At 54.3% G+C, this 18,995-nt stretch overlaps 1 protein-coding gene across 2 annotated transcripts in view; it reads right to left on the bottom strand.

Moving 5' to 3' along the window:
* Positions 1-1,470: 1,470 nt before the first annotated feature.
* The window catches only part of pianp (PILR alpha associated neural protein), a 64,219-nt gene continuing 46,694 nt past the window's right edge, over positions 1,471-18,995 (bottom strand). For both annotated transcript variants that reach the window (XM_085976529.1, XM_085976530.1), the window contains exons 3-5: positions 8,471-8,552; positions 8,123-8,356; positions 1,471-3,086 (exon numbers count right to left, since the gene is read on the bottom strand). In XM_085976529.1, coding sequence (XP_085832655.1) covers positions 3,065-3,086; positions 8,123-8,356; positions 8,471-8,552 — 338 coding nt within the window. In that variant the 3' untranslated portion in view covers positions 1,471-3,064. The remainder of the gene's footprint in view (positions 3,087-8,122; positions 8,357-8,470; positions 8,553-18,995) is intronic.

The raw sequence follows: 18,995 nt of genomic DNA, 5'->3' as shown, positions 1-18,995 counted from the left end.
TCATTGAATGGCGGAGCAGGCTCGAAGGGCCGAATGGCCTACTCCTGCTCCTATCTTCTATGCTTCTAGAAGGATGGGCTTCGATGGGAGTTAGGGGACTGGAAGGATGGGCTTCGATGGGGGAGTTAGGGGACTAGAAGGATGGGCTTTGATGGGAGAGTTAGGGGACTAGAGGGAGTGCTTTGATGGGAGAGTTAGGGGACTAGAGGGATGGACTTCAATGGGAGGGTTAGGGGACTAGAAGGATGGGCTTCGATGGGAGAGTTAGGGGACTAGAAGGATGGGCTTTGATGGGAGAGTTAGGGGGCTAGAGGGATGGGCTTTGATGGGAGAGTTAGGGGACTAGAGGGAGGGCTCGATGGGAGAGTTAGGGGACTAGAGGGATGGGCTTCGATGCGAGAGTTAGGGGACTAGAGGGATGGGCTTCGATGGGAGATTTAGGGGACTAGAAGGATGGGCTTTGATGGGAGAGTTAGGGGACTAGAGGGATGGGCTTTGATGGGAGAGTTAGGGGATTAGAGGGAGGGCTCGATGGGAGAGTTAGGGAACTAGAGGGAGGGCTCGATGGGAGAGTTAGGGGACTAGAGGGATGGGCTTCGATGGGAGAGTTAGGGGACTAGAAGGATGGGCTTCGATGGGAGAGTTAGGGGACTAGAGGGATGGGCTTCGATGGGAGAGTTAGGGGACTAGAGGGATGGGCTTCGATGGGGGAGTTCGGGGACTAGAAGGATGGGCTTCAATGGGAGGGTTAGGGGACTAGAAGGATGGGCTTCAATGGGAGAGTTAAGGGATTATAGGAATGGGTTTTGATGGGAGAGTTAGGGGACTAGAGGGATGGGCTTCAATGGGAGAGTTAAGGGACTAGAGAGATGGGCTTCAATGGAAGAGTTAGGGGACTAGAGGGATGATCTTCGATGGGAGAGTTAGGGTCCTAGAGGGACAGGCTTTGATGGGAGAGTTAGTGGACTAGAGGGATGGGCTTCGATGGGAGAGTTAGGGTCCTAGAGGGACAGGCTTTGATGGGAGAGTTAGTGGACTAGAGGGATGGGCTTCGATGGGAGAGTTGGGGGACTAGAGGGATCTGTTTTAATGGGAGAGTTAAGGGACTAGAGGGATCTGTTTTAATGGGAGAATTAGGGTCCTAGAGGGACAGACTTTGATGGGAGAGTTGGGGGACTAGAGGGATCTGTTTTAATGGGAGAGTTAATGGACTAGAGGGATGGGCTTTAATGGGAGAGGGCGAACAACTTCCCTCACGGAGGAGCAACGGGAATTCCGACAGAGCCTTTGTCCCGAGACCGGCCTGAATGTCCAACATCCCTTGCGCAATCCTTCACCCATTGTTCCTGCCAAGAAGAACCACCCATCGGACATCTGAAGTTCGACAAATAATTTATTTGATACAAGGAGACGAGACGGACATAGACTTGCACTTGCCCCCCCAAAACCGTCCCCACACCCCCATTCCCCTGCAGGTTCCTTGTCGATTGGAGTTCTTGTTCTTGATGGGAGTAACGTTACGTGACGTACTGAGCCCTTGTTGTCAAGTGGACTAACGTTACATGATGTAATGGGGCTTTGGTCTCCAGTGCACTAACGTTACGTGACATAATGGGGCCTTGTTCTCCAGTGGAATAACGTTACATGACGTAATAGAGCCTTGTCCTCTGTGTCGGTGGCGCCGGAGAATCTCCCGCCCGGGTCCTTCCCGATGGCGCCTGGTGACGCCCGGGCACACAAGGGGTGTTTAGCCCTGGCCAAGATGAGCAAGGGGGTGGAGACGCATATTCCGCAGCCCCGCGACACCGGATCAGCGATGGGATTTGTAACCCCCAAAATCCCGTTGAGGCCCACTTCCGGGGAGTGGATGAGCCACGGATGGATTATGGCGGATGACTCGCGACCCTCTTTCAACAGGTTCCACGTATCTTTGACCCTCCCCTCCTATCTCTGTCTCTTGGGTGAGGGGGGTGTGTATTCCGCAGTCATTGGTCACCCGCCGATACCTGACCACGAGGGGCCCCCCCATTCTCCGCCTGTGAGCCCAGTGCGTGTCGGGGATATTCCACCACAGGAGGCATCACAGACGATCCCCATTCATGACCTCCTCGTTCCCCCGCACCCCACTCCCACATATGTCTTCCAGACAGGAATCAGGAGCAAGAACCTGGGCTGATTCACCCCCCTCCCTAACGCAGGGGTCACTGAGGCCTATTGTAGTCACCCCTACCCCGCCCCCCACCTCTTCCCAGCTTAGAGGTTAACTCAGCACAGGCCGGGGATGGAGCCTGGGCCTTTCCTGCAATGTGTGTGGGGGGGCTCAGTGCCACACTGGGCGGGTTATTCATCACAGGGAGGGGATCGAGACCGACCTCTAAAAGTAAATGTCCATAAAGGCGGGAACACATGGCTCCTCCGGCCTACTCCTCAGACCCCAGGCTGTGGTAAAGGAGACGTGGGGATCCCATTACACTGACTCCGCTCCGTGATAAAGGGGCTCCTTCAGATCCCAGTAGAGTCCTGAAATTCCTGAGCTCCCGTATTGCCACAGACTCGCACCCTGACACACTCATCCTCACACACAGCCTCACCCAAGCCACACAATACCCCAAACATTCCCTTAGACACAAACCGCACACACTCATCCTCATGCACAGCCTCACCCTCACCCAAACCACACAATACCCCAAGCATTCCCTTAGACACAAACCGCACACACTCATCCTCATGCACAGCCTCACCCTCACCCAAACCACACAATACCCCAAACATTCCCTTAGACACAAACACGCTCACGCTCGCCCTCACACAATCCCCCCATGCACACCCTTAAACACAAACCCAACACACATACTCGCGCACACCCCCACACATAACCCCTGACACACACGCACGACCTCCCGCGCGGTCTCGTGTACCAGCCCTCACCTATCAAGCCTTCACACCAACCCTTACAGACTTGCACACTCCCCTACACACCACACCCCCCCCAACACATACACAACCACAAACTCACACACACAAACTCCCACAGTGTTTAATCCGTGAAGCCAAAATCCTGGAATCAAAGATTCACCAGGGGGATCCTGGAAAAAAGAGAACCGTAGTTACAATATTTCATCTCCAGGTTTCACAGATCTGTTATTTGTCCAGTTTAGCAGAACAGACAGTGACAGACAGAGACATAGAGAGAGAACAATGTCTAGACAGACAGACAGAGAGAGAGAGACACGCAGATAGACAGAGGGAGAGAGAGAGGCAGAGGGAGACAGTGACAGACAGACATAGAGAACGATATCTAGACAGATAGAGACAGAGACAGAGAGTGACAGAGAGAGGGAGAAACAGAGAGAGACAGAGAGAGACAGAGGAAGAGAGAGAGACAGAGAGAGAGAGAGGGAGACAGAGAGAAAGAGACAGACAGAGAGACTGAGATATGTAGAGAGAGACAGAGAGAGAGAGAGTGAGAGGGAGACACACACACAGATAGACAGAGAAAGAGAGACACAGATAGACAGAGAGAGACAGGGAGACAGATATGTAGAGAGAGACAGAGAGAGACAGAGGGAGAGAGAGAGGGAGAGAGAGAGACAGAGAGAGAGTGAGACAGACAGTGACAGAGAGCGAGAGAGAGACAGAGAGAGACAGAGAGAGAGAGAGTGAGAGAAAGACACACACAGAGATAGACAGAGAAAGAGAGACACAGATAGACAGAGAGAGAGACAGGGAGAGAGCAAGACAGACAGTGACAGAGAGCGAGAGAGAGACAGAGAGAGACAGAGAGAGAGCGAGACAGACAGTGACAGAGAGAGACAGAGAGAGAGAGAGAGAGACAGACAGTGACAGAGAGCGAGAGAGAGACAGAGAGACAGCGAGACAGACAGTGACATAGAGTGAGAGAGAGAGAGAGACAGAGACAGAGAGAGAGAGAGAGACAGAGAGAGAGAGAGCGAGACAGACAGTGACAGACAGAGAGAGAGAGAGAGACAGAGAGAGAGAGAGGGAGACAGAGAGAGAGAGAGCGAGAGAGACAGAGAGAGAGAGAGCGAGACAGACAGTGACAGAGAGAGAGAAAATGACAGAGTGAGGGAGTGGAGTTGCGGTCTTTGGGGTTTGGGAGGTGGGCTGGGGTGGAGAGGGTTGGTTTCACGAATGAGGTTGTGCCGGTCGGTAGAGGGTGGGGTGGCAATAGTTTCGGGAGTGAGGTTGGGGTAGGTGGGGGTCAGAGAGTGGGTGTGGGCGCCAATGTTCCCATTCATTATTTTGGGGCGCGCGGCCCGTTCGAGATACGCAGTTTTTCCCATTGAAAAGCCGGTGAGCCGGCAGCATGGGAGGTTCAGAGGGCTGTGCGGCCGCACAACTTTACAGGAACATTGGTGGGGGGGGGGGGTGCGGTTATTGGTATCGGGAGTGAGGTAGGGGGTAGGCGGTGGGGGTGAGGGAGTGGGGGGGAATCAGCTTCATAAGAAATAGGAGCAGGAGTCGGCCATTCGGCCCCTCGAGCCTGCTCCGCCATTCAATAAGATCATGGCTGACCTTCGACCTCATCTCCACTTCCCAGCCCAATCCCCATATCCTTTGATTCCCTTAATATTCAAAAATCTACTGATCTCTGTCTTGATTATACTCAACGCCTGAGCCTCCACAGCCCTCTGGGGCAGAGAATTCCAAAGATTCCCCACCCTCTGAGTGAAGAAATTTCTCCTCATCTCAGTCCAAAATGGCCGACCCCTAATCCTGAGACTGTGACCCCTGGTTCTAAACTCCCCAGCCCGGGGAAACATGCTCACTTCATCTACCCTGTCAAGCCCTGTAAGAATTTTGTCTGTTTCAATGAGATCACTGATGTGCCTCAATAATTCCGAGACTTGATGTTAACGAAACAAAACAAGGCTTTTATTAACTTAAAAGGTAACACGCAGTGGAGAGAGGTATCTTCCATCTGGAGGTCTGCAGTACTGGATATGAGGCCAGACTGAGCTTGCTTACATATGGGCCAGGTATGGGCGGAGCCCTACACACAATACATTACAATATACAAAATATACAATACAATGATGAGGAGACAGAACTGAGGTAAGGGAACTGAAACCTGAAACCAACCACAGTCACAGGCAGTGATGAATGGAATATTTCATCACAATCACCTCTTATTCTTCTAAACTCTAGAGAATATAGGCCTAGTCAACTCAATCAATCCTCATAGGACAATCCCCCCATCCCAGGAATCAGTCTGGAGAACCTTCGTTGCTCTCCCTCTATGGCAAGTATATCCTTCCTTAGGTAAGGAGACCAAAACTGTACACAATACTCCAGGTGTGGTCTCACCAGGGCCCTATATATTTGCAGTAAGACGTCTTTACTCTTGTACTCAAATCCTCTTCTAATAAAGGCCAACACGGTGGCATAGTGGTTCGCACTGTTGCCTCACAGCGCCAGGGACCCGGGTTCGAATCCAGCCTCGGGTGACATGTCTGTGTGAAGTTTGCACATTCTCCCCGTGTTTGCGTGGGTTTTCTCCGGGTGCTCTGGTTTCCTCCCACAGTCCAAAGATGTGCGGGTTAGGTTGATTGGCTATGATAAATTGACCCTTAGTGTTAGGGGGATTAAATACGTGGGGTTACGGGGATCGGGTGGGATATGTGTCGGTGCAGGCTCGATGGGCCGAAATGGCCTCTATCTGCACTGTGGGGTTTCTGTGATTTCTGTGATACCATTTGCTTTCCTAATAACTTGCTGTATCTGCAAGTTAACTTTCAGTGATTCGTGTACAAGGACACCCAGGTCCCTCTGAACACCAACATTTCCCAATCTCTCACCATTTAAAAAATACTCTGCTTTTCTATTTTTCCTACCAAAGTGGATAACTTCACATTTCTCCACCTTGTATTCCATTTGCCATGTTCTTGCCCACTCACTTAGCCTGTCTATATCCCCATGAAGCCTCCTTACATCCTCCTCACAACTTACATTCCCAGTGCTCGTGAGGTAGGGGGTGGGGAGCTGGGGGTGTGTTTGGTATCGGGAGTGAGGTAGGGGTTGGGAGTGAGGGGAGATCGGTATCAGGAGTGAGCTAGGGGTGAGAGGGGATCGGTATCAGGAGTGAGGTAGGGGTGGGGGTGAGGGAGTGGGGGGAGATCGGTATCAGGAGTGAGGTAGGGGTGGGGGTGAGGGAGTGGGGGGAGATCGGTATCAGGAGTGAGGTAGGGGTGAGAGGGGAGATCGGTATCAGGAGTGAGGTAGGGGTGAGGGGAGATCGGTATCAGGAGTGAGGTAGGGGTGAGAGGGGATCGGTATCAGGAGTGAGGTAGGAGTGAGAGGGGATCGGTATCAGGAGTGAGGTAGGAGTGAGAGGGGATCGGTATCGGGAGTGAGGTAGGGTTGAGAGGGGATCGGTATCAGGAGTGAGGTAGGGGTGAGAGGGGATCGGTATCAGGAGTGAGGTAGGGGTGAGAGGGGATCGGTATCGGGAGTGAGGTAGGGATGAGAGGAGATCGGTATCGGGAGTGAGGTAGGGATGAGAGGGGATCGGTATCAGGAGTGAGGTAGGAGTGAGAGGGGATCGGTATCAGGAGTGAGGTAGGGGTGAGAGGGGATCGGTATCAGGAGTGAGGTAGAGGTGAGAGGGGATCGGTATCAGGAGTGAGGTAGGGGTGAGAGGGGATCGGTATCGGGAGTGAGGTAGGGATGGGGGTGAGGGAGTGGGGGGATCGGTATCAGGAGTGAGGTAGGGGTGAGAGGGGATCGGTATCAGGAGTGAGGTAGGGATGGGGGTGAGGGAGTGGGGGGATCGGTGTCAGGAGTGAGGTGGGAGTGAGGGGGATCGGGAGTGAGATGGGAGTGGGGGGGATCGGGAGTGAGATGGGGAGTGTGGGAGTGGGGGGGATCGGGAGTGAGATGGGAGTGGGGGGGATCGGGAGTGAGATGGGGAGTGTGGGAGTGGGGGGGATCGGGAGTGAGGTGGGGAGTGAGGGAGTGGGGGGATGGGGGGACCGGTATCGGGAGTGAGGTGGGGAGTGAGGTGAGGGAGTGAGGGAGTGGGGGGATGGGGGGATCGGTATTGGGAGTGAGGGGGATCGGTATCGGGAGTGAGGTGAGGGAGTGAGGGAGTGGGGGGGATGGGGGGATCGGTATCGGGAGTGAGGTGAGGGAGTGAGGGAGTGGGGGGGATGGGGGGATCGGTATCGGGAGTGAGGTGAGGGAGTGAGGGGGATCGGTATCGGGAATGAGGTGGGGAGTGAGGGAGTGGGGGGATGGGGGGATCGGTATTGGGAGTGAAGGGGATCGGTAACGGGAGTGAGGGAGTGGGGGGGATGGGGGGATCGGTATCAGGAGTGAGGTGAGGGAGTGAGGGAGTGGGGGGGATGGGGGGATCGGTATCGGGAGTGAGGTGAGGGAGTGAGGGGGGATCGGTATCGGGAGTGAGGTGAGGGAGTGAGGGGGGATCGGTATCGGGAGTGAGGTGAGGGAGTGAGGGAGTGGGGGGGATGGGGGGATCGGTATCGGGAGTGAGGTGAGGGAGTGAGGGAGTGGGGGGGATGAGGGGATCGGTATCGGGAGTGAGGTGAGGGAGTGAGGGGGGATCGGTATTGGGAGTGAGGTGAGGGAGTGAGGGAGTGGGGGGGATGGGGGGATCGGTATCGGGAGTGAGGTGAGGGAGTGAGGGAGTGGGGGGGATGGGGGGATCGGTATCGGGAGTGAGGTGAGGGAGTGAGTGAGTGGGGGGGATGGGGGGATCGGTAGCGGGAGTGAGGTGAGGGAGTGAGGGAGTGGGGGGGGTGAGGGGATCGGTAGCGGGAGTGAGGTGAGGGAGTGAGGGAGTGGGGGGATGGGGGGATCGGTATCGGGAGTGAGGTGAGGGAGTGAGGGAGTGGGGGGGATGGGGGGATCGGTATCGGGAGTGAGGTGAGGAGTGAGGGGGGATCGGTATCGGGAGTGAGGTGAGGGAGTGAGGGGGGATCGGTATCGGGAGTGAGGTGAGGGAGTGAGGGAGTGGGGGGATGGGGGTATCGGTATCGGGAGTGAGGTGGGGGGCTGGGGCTGCGGGGGGAGGTGGGTATCGGGAGAGAGGTGGGGGGCTGGGGCTGGGGGGGAGGTGGGTATCGGGACAGAGTCCGCTCACCGGTTTCTGTGGAACCGCACTCCCTTGCCCTCGAACTCCAGGTTCTCCTCTAGCTCAGTGGGTGAGGTGGGCTCTGAGTCGGGCGACTGTGCCCGGGGATCTCGGTAAGGGCTGAAGATGCTGCCGGTGATCCTCCTCCCGCCTGGCTGGCCGGTCAGCGCCTGGCGGCTCTCTTCTGTCAGGACACCGCGGTCCCTTGTGCTCTCGCGTCTCCGCTGCCAGTTCCGATCCCAGCTGGCGGGGGTGGGGGGGGGGTGTGGGGGGGAGGGGAGAGAAACCGGAATTACGGTTAAGATGCCGCATCAAGCAGCTGAACAGCTGATGGCCGGAGGCTGTGCGCAAACTTACCAGAATTTGAGGATGATGCTGATCGCAGCCACTACGATCAAGGTACTCACTGTCACTGTAACATACAGCTGGGGGTCAGTCCCTGTAGATAGACAGAGCAAGGTTAGGGAGAGGGAATGTAGAGGGAGCTCTGTATTGTACCTGCCCCGGGAGCACTCGATGCTGACACTGGGTATAAAGTGGGGGTACACTGTCAGGGTAATGTAGAGGGAGCTCTGTATTGTACCTGCCCCGGGAGCACTCGATGCTGACACTGGGTATAAAGTGGGGGTACACTGTCAGGGTAATGTAGAGGGAGCTCTGTATTGTACCTGCCCCGGGAGTGCTCGATGCTGACACTGGGTATAAAGTGGGGGTACACTGTCGGGGTAATGTAGAGGGAGCTCTGTATTGTACCTGCCCCGGGAGCGCTCGATGCTGACACTGGGTATAAAGTGGGGGTACACTGTCAGGGTAATGTAGAGGGAGCTCTGTATTGTACCTGCCCCGGGAGTGCTCGATGCTGACACTGGGTATAAAGTGGGGGTACACTGTCAGGGTAAGGTAGAGGGAGCTCTGTATTGTACTTGCCCCGGGAGCGCTCGATGCTGACACTGGGTATAAAGTGGGGGTACACTGTCAGGGTAAGGTAGAGAGAGCTCTGTATTGTACCTGCCCCGGGAGCGCTCGATGCTGACACTGGGTATAAAGTGGGGGTACACTGTCAGGGTAATGTAGAGGGAGCTCTGTATTGTACCTGCCCCGGAGTGCTCGATGCTGACACAGGGTATAAAGTGTGACTACGCTGTCAGGGTAAGGGAGAGGGAGCTCTGTATTGTACCTGCCCCGGGAGTGCTCGATGCTGACACTGGGTATAAAGTGGGGGTACACTGTCAGGGTAATGTAGAGGGAGCTCTGTATTGTACCTGCCCTGGGAGCGCTCGATGTTGACACTGGGTATAAAGTGGGGGTAAACTGTTGGGGTAATGTAGAGGGAGCTCTGTACTGTACCTGCCCCTGGAGTGCTCGATGCTGACACTGGGTATCAATTGGGGGTACACTGTTGGGGTAATGTAGAGGGAGCTCTGTATTTTACCTGCCCTGGGAGCGCTCGATGCTCACACTGGGTATAAAGTGGGGGTACACTGTCAGGGTAAGGTAGAGGGAGCTCTGTATTGTGCCTGCCCCGGGAGCGCTCAATGCTGACACTGGGTATAAAGTGGGGGTACACTGTCAGGATAATGTAGAGGGAGCTCTGTATTGTACCTGCCCCGGGGGCGCTCGATGCTGACACTGGGTATAAAGTGGGGGTACACTGTCAGGGTGATGTAGAGGGAGCTCTGTATTGTACCTGCCCCGGAAGCGCTCGATGCTGACACTGGGTATAAAGTGGGGTTACACTGTCGGGGTAATGTACGAGCTCTGTATTGTACCTGCCCCGGGAGTGCTCGATGCTGACACTGGGTACAAAGTGGAGGTACACTGTCAGGGTAATATAGAGGGAGCTCTGTATTGTACCTGCCCGGGAATGATTGATGCTGACACTGGGTATAAACTGGGGGTACACTATCAGGGTAATGTAGAGGGAGCTATGTATTGTACCTGCCCTGGTAGTGCTCGATGCTGACACTGGGTATAAAGTGGGCGTACACTGTCGGGGTAATGTAGAGGGAGCTCTGTATTGTACCTGCCCCGGCATGTTCGATGCTGACACTGGGTATAAAGTGGGGGTACACTGTCAGGGCAATGTAGAGGGAGCTCTGTATTGTACCTGCCCTGGGAGTGCTCGGTGCAGACACTGGGTATAAAGTGGGGGTACACTGTCAGGGTAATGTAGAGGGAGCTCTGTATTGTACCTGCCCCGGCGTGCTCGATGCTGACACTGGGTATAAATTGGGGGTACACTGTCAGGGTAATGTAAAGGGAGCTCTGTATTGTACCTGCCCTGGGAGCGCTCGATGCTGACACTGGGTATAAAGTGCGGGTACACTGTTGGGGTAATGTAGAGGGAGCTCTGTACTGTACCTGCCCCTGGAGTGCTCGATGCTGACACTGGGTATAAATTGGGGGTACACTGTCAGGGTAATGTAGAGGGAGCTCTGCACTGTACCTGCCCCTGGAGTGCTCGATGCTGACACTGGGGATAAAGTGGGGGTACACTTTCAGGGTAATGTAGAGGGAGCTCTGTATTGTACCTGCCCTGGGAGCGCTCAATGCTGACACTGGGTATAAAGTGGGGGTCCACTGTCAGGGCAATGTAGAGGGAGCACTGCATTGTACCTGCCCCGGCGTGCTCGATGCTGACACTGGGTATAAATTGGGGGTTACTGTTAGGGTAATGTAGAGGGAGCTCTGTACTGTACCTGCCCCTGGAGTGCTCGATGCTGACACTGGGTATAAATTGGGGGTACACTGTTGGGGTAATGTAGAGGCAGCTCTGTATTGTACCTGCCCTGGGAGCGCTCGATGCTGACACTGGGTATAAAGTGGGGGTACACTGTCAGGGTAATGTAGAGGGAGCTCTGTATTGTACCTGCCCCGGGAGTGCTCGATGCTGACACTGGGTATAAAGTGAGGGTACACTGTCAGGGTAATGTAGAGGGAGCTCTGTATTGTACCTGCCCCGGGAGTGCTCGATGCTGACACTGGGTATAAAGTGAGGGTACACTGTCAGGGTAATGTAGAGGGAGCTCTGTATTGTACCTGCCCCGGGAGCGCTCGATGCTGACACTGGGTATAAAGTGGGGGTACACTGTCAGGGTAATGTAGAGGGAGCTCTGTATTGTACCTGCCCTGGGAGCGCTCGATGCTGACACTGGTTATAAAGTGGGGGTCCACTGTCAGGGTAATGTAGAGGGAGCTCTGCACTGTACCTGACCCGGGAGTGCTCGATGCTGACACTGGGTAAAATAGGGGTACACTGTCAGGGTAATGAAGAGGGAGCTCTGTATTGTACCTGCCCCGGGAGTGCTCGATGCTGACACTGGGTATAAAGTGGGGGTACACTGTCAGGGTAATCTAAAGGGAGCTCTGTATTGTACCTGCCCCGGGAGCGCTCGATGCTGACACTGGGTATAAAGTGGGGGTACACTGTCAGGGTAATGCAGAGGGAGCTCTGTATTGTACCTGCCCGGGAGTGCTCGATGCTGACACTGGGTATAAATAACGGTACACTGTCAGGGTAATGAAGAGGGAGCTCTGTATTGTACCTGCCCCGGGAGTGCTCGATGCCGACACTGGGTATAAAGTGGGGGTACACTGTCAGGGTAATGTAGAGGGAGCTCTGTATTGTACCTACTCCGGGAGCACTCGATGCTGACACTGGGGATAAAGTGGGGGTACACTGTCAGGGTAATGTAGAGGGAGCTCTGTATTGTACCTGCCCTGGGAGTGCTCGATGCTGACACTGGGTATAAAGTGGGGGTACATTGTTGGGGAAATGTAGACGGAGCTCTGTATTGTACCTGCCCCGGGGGTGCTCGATGCTGACACTGGGTATAAAGTGGGGGTACACTGTCAGGTTAATGAAGAGGGAGCTCTGTATTGTACCTGCCCCGGGAGTGCTCGATGCTGACACAGGGTATAAAGTGGGGGTACACTGTCGGGGTAATGTAGAGGGAGCTCTGTATTGTACCTGCCCCGGGAGCACTCGATGCTGACACTGGGTATAAAGTGGGGGTACACTGGCGGGGTAATGTAGAGGGAGCTCTGCATTGTACCTGCTCCGGCGTGCTCGATGCTGACACTGGGTATAAAGAGGGGGTACACTGTCAGGGTAATGTAGAGGGAGCTCTGTATTGTACCTGCCACGGCGTGCTCGATGCTAACACTGGGTATTAATTGGGGGTACACTGTTAGGGTAATGTAAAGGGAGCTCTTTATTGTACCTGCCCTGGGAGTGCTCGATGCTGACACTGGGTATAAAGTGGGGGTACACTGTCAGGGTAATGTAGAGGGAGCTCTGTATTGTACCTGCCCTGGGAGTGCTCGATGCTGACACTGGGTATAAAGTGGGGGTACACTGTCAGGGTAATGTAGAGGGAGCTCTGTACTGTACCTGCCCCTGGAGTGCTCGATGCTGACACTGGGCATTAAGTGGGGGTACACTGTCTGGGTCATGTAGAGGGAGCTCTGTATTGTACCTAATCCGGGAGCACTCGATGCTGACACTGGGTATAAAGTGGGGGTACACTTTCAGTGTAATGTAGAGGGAGCTCTGTACTGTACCTGCCCCGGGAGTGCTCGATGCTGACACTGGGTATAAAGTGGGGGTACACTGTCAGGGTAATGTAGAGGGAGCTCTATATTGTACCTGCCCCGGGAGCGCTCGATGCTGACACTGGGTATAAAGTGGGGGTACACTGTCAGCATAATGCAGAGGGAGCTCTGTATTGTACCTGCCCCGGGAGTGCTCGATGCTAACACTGGGTATAAAGTTGGGGTACACTGTCAGGATAATGTAAAGGGAGCTCTGTACTGTACCTGCCCCTGAAGTGCTCGATGCTGACACTGGGCATTAAGTGGGGGTACACTGTCTGGGTAATGTAGAGGGAGCTCTGTATTGTACCTAATCCGGGAGCACTCGATGCTGACACTGGGTATAAAGTGGGGGTACACTGTCAGTGTAATGTAGAGGGAGCTCTGTACTGTACCTGCCCCGGGAGTGCTCGATGCTGACACTGGGTATAAAGTGGGGGTACACTGTCAGGGTAATGTAGAGGGAGCTCTATATTGTACCTGCCCCGGGAGCGCTCGATGCTGACACTGGGTATAAAGTGGGGGTACACTGTCAGGGTAATGTAGAGGGAGCTCTGTATTGTACCTGCCCTGGGAGCGCTCGATGCTGACACTGGGTATAAAGTGGGGGCCCACTGTCAGGGTAATGTAGAGGGAGCTCTGCACTGTACCTGACCCGGGAGTGCTCGATGCTGACAATGGGTAAAATAGGGGTACACTGTCAGGGTAATGTAAAGGGAGCTCTGTATTGTACCTGCCCCGGGAGCGCTCGATGCTGACACTGGGTATAAAGTCGGGGTACACTGTCAGGGTAATGCAGAGGGAGCTCTGTATTGTACCTGCCCGGGAGTGCTCGATGCTGACACTGGGCATAAATAACGGTACACTGTCAGGGTAATGAAGAGGGAGCTCTGTATTGTACCTGCCCCGGCAGTGCTCGATGCCGACACTGGGTATAAAGTGGGGGTACACTGTCAGCGTAATGTAGAGGGAGCTCTGTATTGTACCTACTCCGGGAGCACTCGATGCTGACACTGGGGATAAAGTGGGGGTACACTGTCAGGGTTATGTTGAGGGAGCTCTGTATTGTCCCTGCCCTGGGAGTGCTCGATGCTGACACTGGGTATAAAGTGGGGGTATACTTTCAGGGTAATGTAGAGGGAGCTCTGTATTGTACCTGCCCTGGGAGTGCTCGATGCTGACACTGGGTATAAAGTGGGGGTACATTGTTGGGGAAATGTAGACGGAGCTCTGTATTGTACCTGCCCCGGGGGTGCTCGATGCTGACACTGGGTATAAAGTGGGGGTACACTGTCAGGTTAAAGAAGAGGGAGCTCTGTATTGTACCTGCCCCGGGAGTGCTCGATGCTGACACAGGGTATAAAGTGGGGGTACACTGTCAGGTTAATGTAGAGGGAGCTCTGTATTGTACCTGCCCCAGGAGCGCTCGATGCTGACACTGGGTATAAAGTGGGGGTACACTGTCAGGGTAATGTAGAGGGAGCTCTGTATTGTACCTGCCACGGGAGCACTCGATGCTGACACTGGGTATAAAGTGGGGGTACACTGTCAGGGTAATGTAGAGGGAGCTCTGCATTGTACCTGCTCCGGCGTGCTCCATGCTGACACTGGGTATAAAGTGGGGGTACACTGTCAGGGTAATGTAGAGGGAGCTCTGTATTGTACCTGCCACGGCGTGCTCGATGCTAACACTGGGTATTAATTGGGGGTACACTGTCAGGGTAATGTAGAGGGAGCTCTGTATTGTACCTGCCCTGGGAGTGCTCGATGCTGACACTGGGTATAAAGTGGGGGTACACTGTCAGGGTAATGTAGGGGGAGCTCTGTATTGTACCTGCCCTGGGAGCGCTCGATGCTGACACTGGGTATAAAGTGGGGGTACACTGTCAGGGTAATGTAGAGGGAGCTCTGTATTGTACCTGCCCCGGGAGTGCTCGATGCTGACACTGGGTATAAAGTGCGGGTACGCTGTTAGGGTAATGTAGAGGGAGCTCTGTATTGTACCTGCCCCGGGAGCGCTCGATGCTGACACTGGGTATAAAGTGGGGGGACACTGTCACGGTAATGTAGAGGGAGCTCTGTATTGTACCTGTCCCGGGAGTGCTCGATGCTGACACTGGGTATAAAGTGGGGGGACACTGTCACGGTAATGTAGAGGGAGCTCTGTATTGTACCTGCCCCGGGAGCACTCGATGCTGACACTGGGTATAAAGTGGGGGTACACTGCCAGGGTAATGTAGAGGGAGCTCTGTATTGTACCTGCCCTGGGAGTGCTCGATGCTGACACTGGGTATAAAGTGGGGGTACACTGTCACGGTAATGTCGAGGGAGCTCTGTATTGTACCTGCCCCGGGAGCACTCGATGCTGACACTGGGTATAAAGTGGGGGTACACTGTCATTGTAAAGTAGAGGGAGCTCTGTACTGTACCTGCCCCTGGAGTGCTCGATGCTGACACTGGGTATTAAGTGGGGGTACACTGTCTGGGTAATGTAGAGGGAGCTCTGTATTGTACCTAATCCGGGAGCACTCGATGCTGACACTGGGTATAAAGTGGGGGTACACTGTCAGGGTAATGTAGAGGGAGCTCTGCATTGTACCTTCCCCGGGAGCGCTCGATGCTGACACTGGGTATAAAGTGGGGGTACACTGTCTGGGTAATGTAGAGGGAGCTCTGTATTGTACCTGCCCCGGGAGTGCTCGATGCTGACACTGGGTATAATGTGGGGGTACACTGTCAGGGTAATGCAGAGGGAGCTCTGTATTGTACCTGCCCCGGGAGTGCTCGATGCTGACACTGGGTATAAAGTGGGGGTACACTGTCAGGATAATGTAAAGGGAGCTCTGTATTGTACCTGCCCCGGGAGTGCACGACGCTGACACTGGGTATAAAGTGGGGGTACACTGTCAGGGTAATGTAGAGGGAGCTCTGTATTGTACCTACTCCGGGAGCACTCGATGCTGACACTGGGTATAAAGTGGGGGTACACTGTCAAGGTAATGTAGAGGCAGCTCTATATTGTACCTGCCCCGGGAGCGCTCGATGCTGACACTGGGTATAAAGTTGGGGTACACTGTCAGGGTAATGTAGAGGGAGCTCTGTATTGTACCTGCCCTGGGAGTGCTCGATGCTGACACTGGGTATAAAGTGGGGGTACACTGTCGGGGTAATGTAGAGGGAGCTCTGTATTGTACCTGCCCCGGCGTGCTCGATGCTGACACTGGGTATAAAGTGGGGGTACACTGTCAGGGTAATGTAGAGGGAGCTCTGTATTGTACCTGCCCCGGGAGTGCTCGGTGCTGACACTGGGTATAAAGTGGGGGTACCCTGTCGGGGTAATGTAGAGGGAGCTCTGCATTGTCCCTGCCCCGGCGTGCTCGAAGCTGACACTGGGTATAAAGTGGGGTACACTGTCAGGGTAATGTAGAGGGAGCTTTCTTTTGTACCTGCCATGGGAGTGCTCGATGCTGACACTGGGTATAAAGTGGGGGTACACTGTCAGGGTAATGTAGAGGGAGCTCTGCGTTGTACCTGCCCTGGGAGCACTCGATGCTGACACTGGGTATAAAGTGGGGGTGCACTGTTGGGGTAATGTAGAGGGAGCTCTGTACTGTACCTGCCCCTGGAGTGCTCGATGCTGACACTGGGTATAAATTGGGGGTACACTGTAAGGGTAATGTAGAGGGAGCTCTGTATTGTACCTGTTTTGGGAGCGCTCGATGTTGACACTGGGTATAAAGTGGGGGTACACTGTCAGGGGAATGTAGAGGGAGCTCTGTACTGTACCTGCCCCTGGAGTGCTCGATGCTGACACTGTGTATAAAGTGGGGGGACACTGTCAGGGTAATGTAGAGGGAGCTCTGTATTGTACCTGCCCCGGGAGTGCTCGATGCTGACACTGGGTATAAAGTGCGGGTACACTGTTAGGTTAATGTAAAGGGAGCTCTGTATTGTACCTGCCCCGGGAGTGCTCGATGCTGACACTGGGTATCAATTGGGGGTACACTGTTGCGGTAATGTAGAGGGAGCTCTGTATTTTACCTGCCCTGGGAGCGCTCGATGCTCACACTGGGTATAAAGTGGGGGTACACTGTCAGGGTAAGGTAGAGGGAGCTCTGTATTGTACCTGCCCTGGGAGCGCTCAATGCTGACACTGGGTATAAAGTGGGGGTACACTGTCAGGATAATGTAGAGGGAGCTCTGTATTGTACCTGCCCCGGGAGCACTCGATGCTGACACTGGGTATAAAGTGGGGGTACACTGTCAGGGTAATGTAGAGGGAGCTCTGTATTGTACCTGCCCCGGGAGTGCTCGATCCTGACACTGGGTATAAAGTGGGGGTACACTGTCAGGGCAATGTAGAGGGAGCTCTGTATTGTACCTGCCCCGGGAGTGCTCGATGCTGACACTGGGTATAAAGTGGGGGTACACTGTCAGGGTAATTTAAAGGGAGCTCTGTATTGTACCTGCCCCGGGAGTGCTCGATGCTGACACTGGGTATAAAGTGGGGGTGCACTGTCAGGGTAATGAAGAGGGAGCTCTGTATTGTACCTGCCCCGGGAGTGCTCGATGCTGACACTGGGTATAAAGTGGGGGTACACTGTCAGGGTAATTTAAAGGGAGCTCTGTATTGTACCTGCCCCGGGAGTGCTCGATGCTGACACTGGGTATAAAGTGGGGGTACACTGTCAGGGTAAGGTAGAGGGAGCTCTGAATTGTACCTGCCCTGGGAGCGCTCGATGCTGACACTGGGTATAAAGTGGGGGTACACTGTCAGCGAAATGTAGAGGGAGCTCTGTATTGTACCTACTCCGGGAGCACTCGATGCTGACACTGGGTATAAAGTGGGGGTACACTGTCAGGGTAATGCAGAGGGAGCTCTGTATTGTACCTGCCCGGGAGTGCTCGATGCTGACACTGGGTTAAAAGTCAGGGTACACTGTCAGGGTAATGTAGAGGGAGCTCTGTATTGTACCTGCCCCGGGAGTGCTCGATGCTGACACTGGGTATAAAGTGGGGGTACACTGTCGGGGTAAAGTACAGGGAGCTCTGTATTGTACCTGCCCCGGGATTGCTCAATGCTGACACTGGGTATAAACTTGGGGTACACTGTCAGGGTAATGTAGAGGGAGCCCTGTGTTGTACCTGCCCGGGAATGATTGATGCTGACACTGGGTATAAAGTGGGGGTACACTGTCAGGGTAATGTAGAGGGAGCTCTGTATTGTACCTGCCCCGGGAGTGCTCGATGCTGAGACTGGGTATAAAGTGTGTGTAAACTGTCAGGGTAATGTAGAGGGAGCTCTGTATTGTACCTGCCCCAGGAGCGCTCGATGCTGACACTGGGTATAAAGTCGGGGTATACTGTTAGGGTAATGTACAGGGAGCTCTGTATTGTACCTGCCCCGGGAGAGCTCGGTGCTGACACAGGGTATAAAGTGGGCGTACACTGTCGGGGTAATGTAGAGGGAGCTCTGTATTGTACCTGCCCTGGGAGCGATCGATGCTGACACTTGGTATAAAGTTGGGGTACACTGTCAGGGTAATGTAGAGGGAGCTCTGTATTGTACCTGCCCTGGGAGCGCTCGATGCTGACACTGTGTATAAAGTGGGGGTACACTCTCAGGGTAATGTAGAGGGAGCTCTGTATTGTACCTAATCCGGGAGCACTCGATGCTGACACTGGGTATAAAGTCGGGGTACACTGTCAGGGTAATGTAAAGGGAGCTCTGTATTGTACCTGCCCGGGAGTGCTCGATGCTGACACTGGGCATAAATAACGGTACACTGTCAGGGTAATGAAGAGGGAGCTCTGTATTGTACCTGCCCCGGGAGTGCTCGATGCCGACACTGGGTATAAAGTGGGGGTACACTGTCAGCGTAATGTAGAGGGAGCTCTGTATTGTACCTACTCCGGGAGCACTCGATGCTGACACTGGGGATAAAGTGGGGGTACACTGTCAGGGTAATGTTGAGGGAGCTCTGTATTGTCCCTGCCCTGGGAGTGCTCGATGCTGACACTGGGTATAAAGTGGGGGTATACTTTCAGGGTAATGTAGAGGGAGCTCTGTATTGTACCTGCCCTGGGAGTGCTCGATGCTGACACTGGGTATAAAGTGGGGGTACACTGTCAGGTTAAAGAAGAGGGAGCTCTGTATTGTACCTGCCCCGGGAGTGCTCGATGCTGACACAGGGTATAAAGTGGGGGTACATTGTTGGGGAAATGTAGACGGAGCTCTGTATTGTACCTGCCCCGGGGGTGCTCGATGCTGACACTGGGTATAAAGTGG

Source organism: Somniosus microcephalus, unplaced genomic scaffold (genome assembly GCF_052327205.1).
Source record: "Somniosus microcephalus isolate GS21.2 unplaced genomic scaffold, FLI_Smic_1.0 unresolved_chr3, whole genome shotgun sequence".
Lineage (NCBI taxonomy): Eukaryota > Metazoa > Chordata > Chondrichthyes > Squaliformes > Somniosidae > Somniosus > Somniosus microcephalus.
The sequence above is the reverse complement of the archived record's forward strand: the minus strand, read 5'-3'. Positions and strand labels throughout refer to the sequence as shown.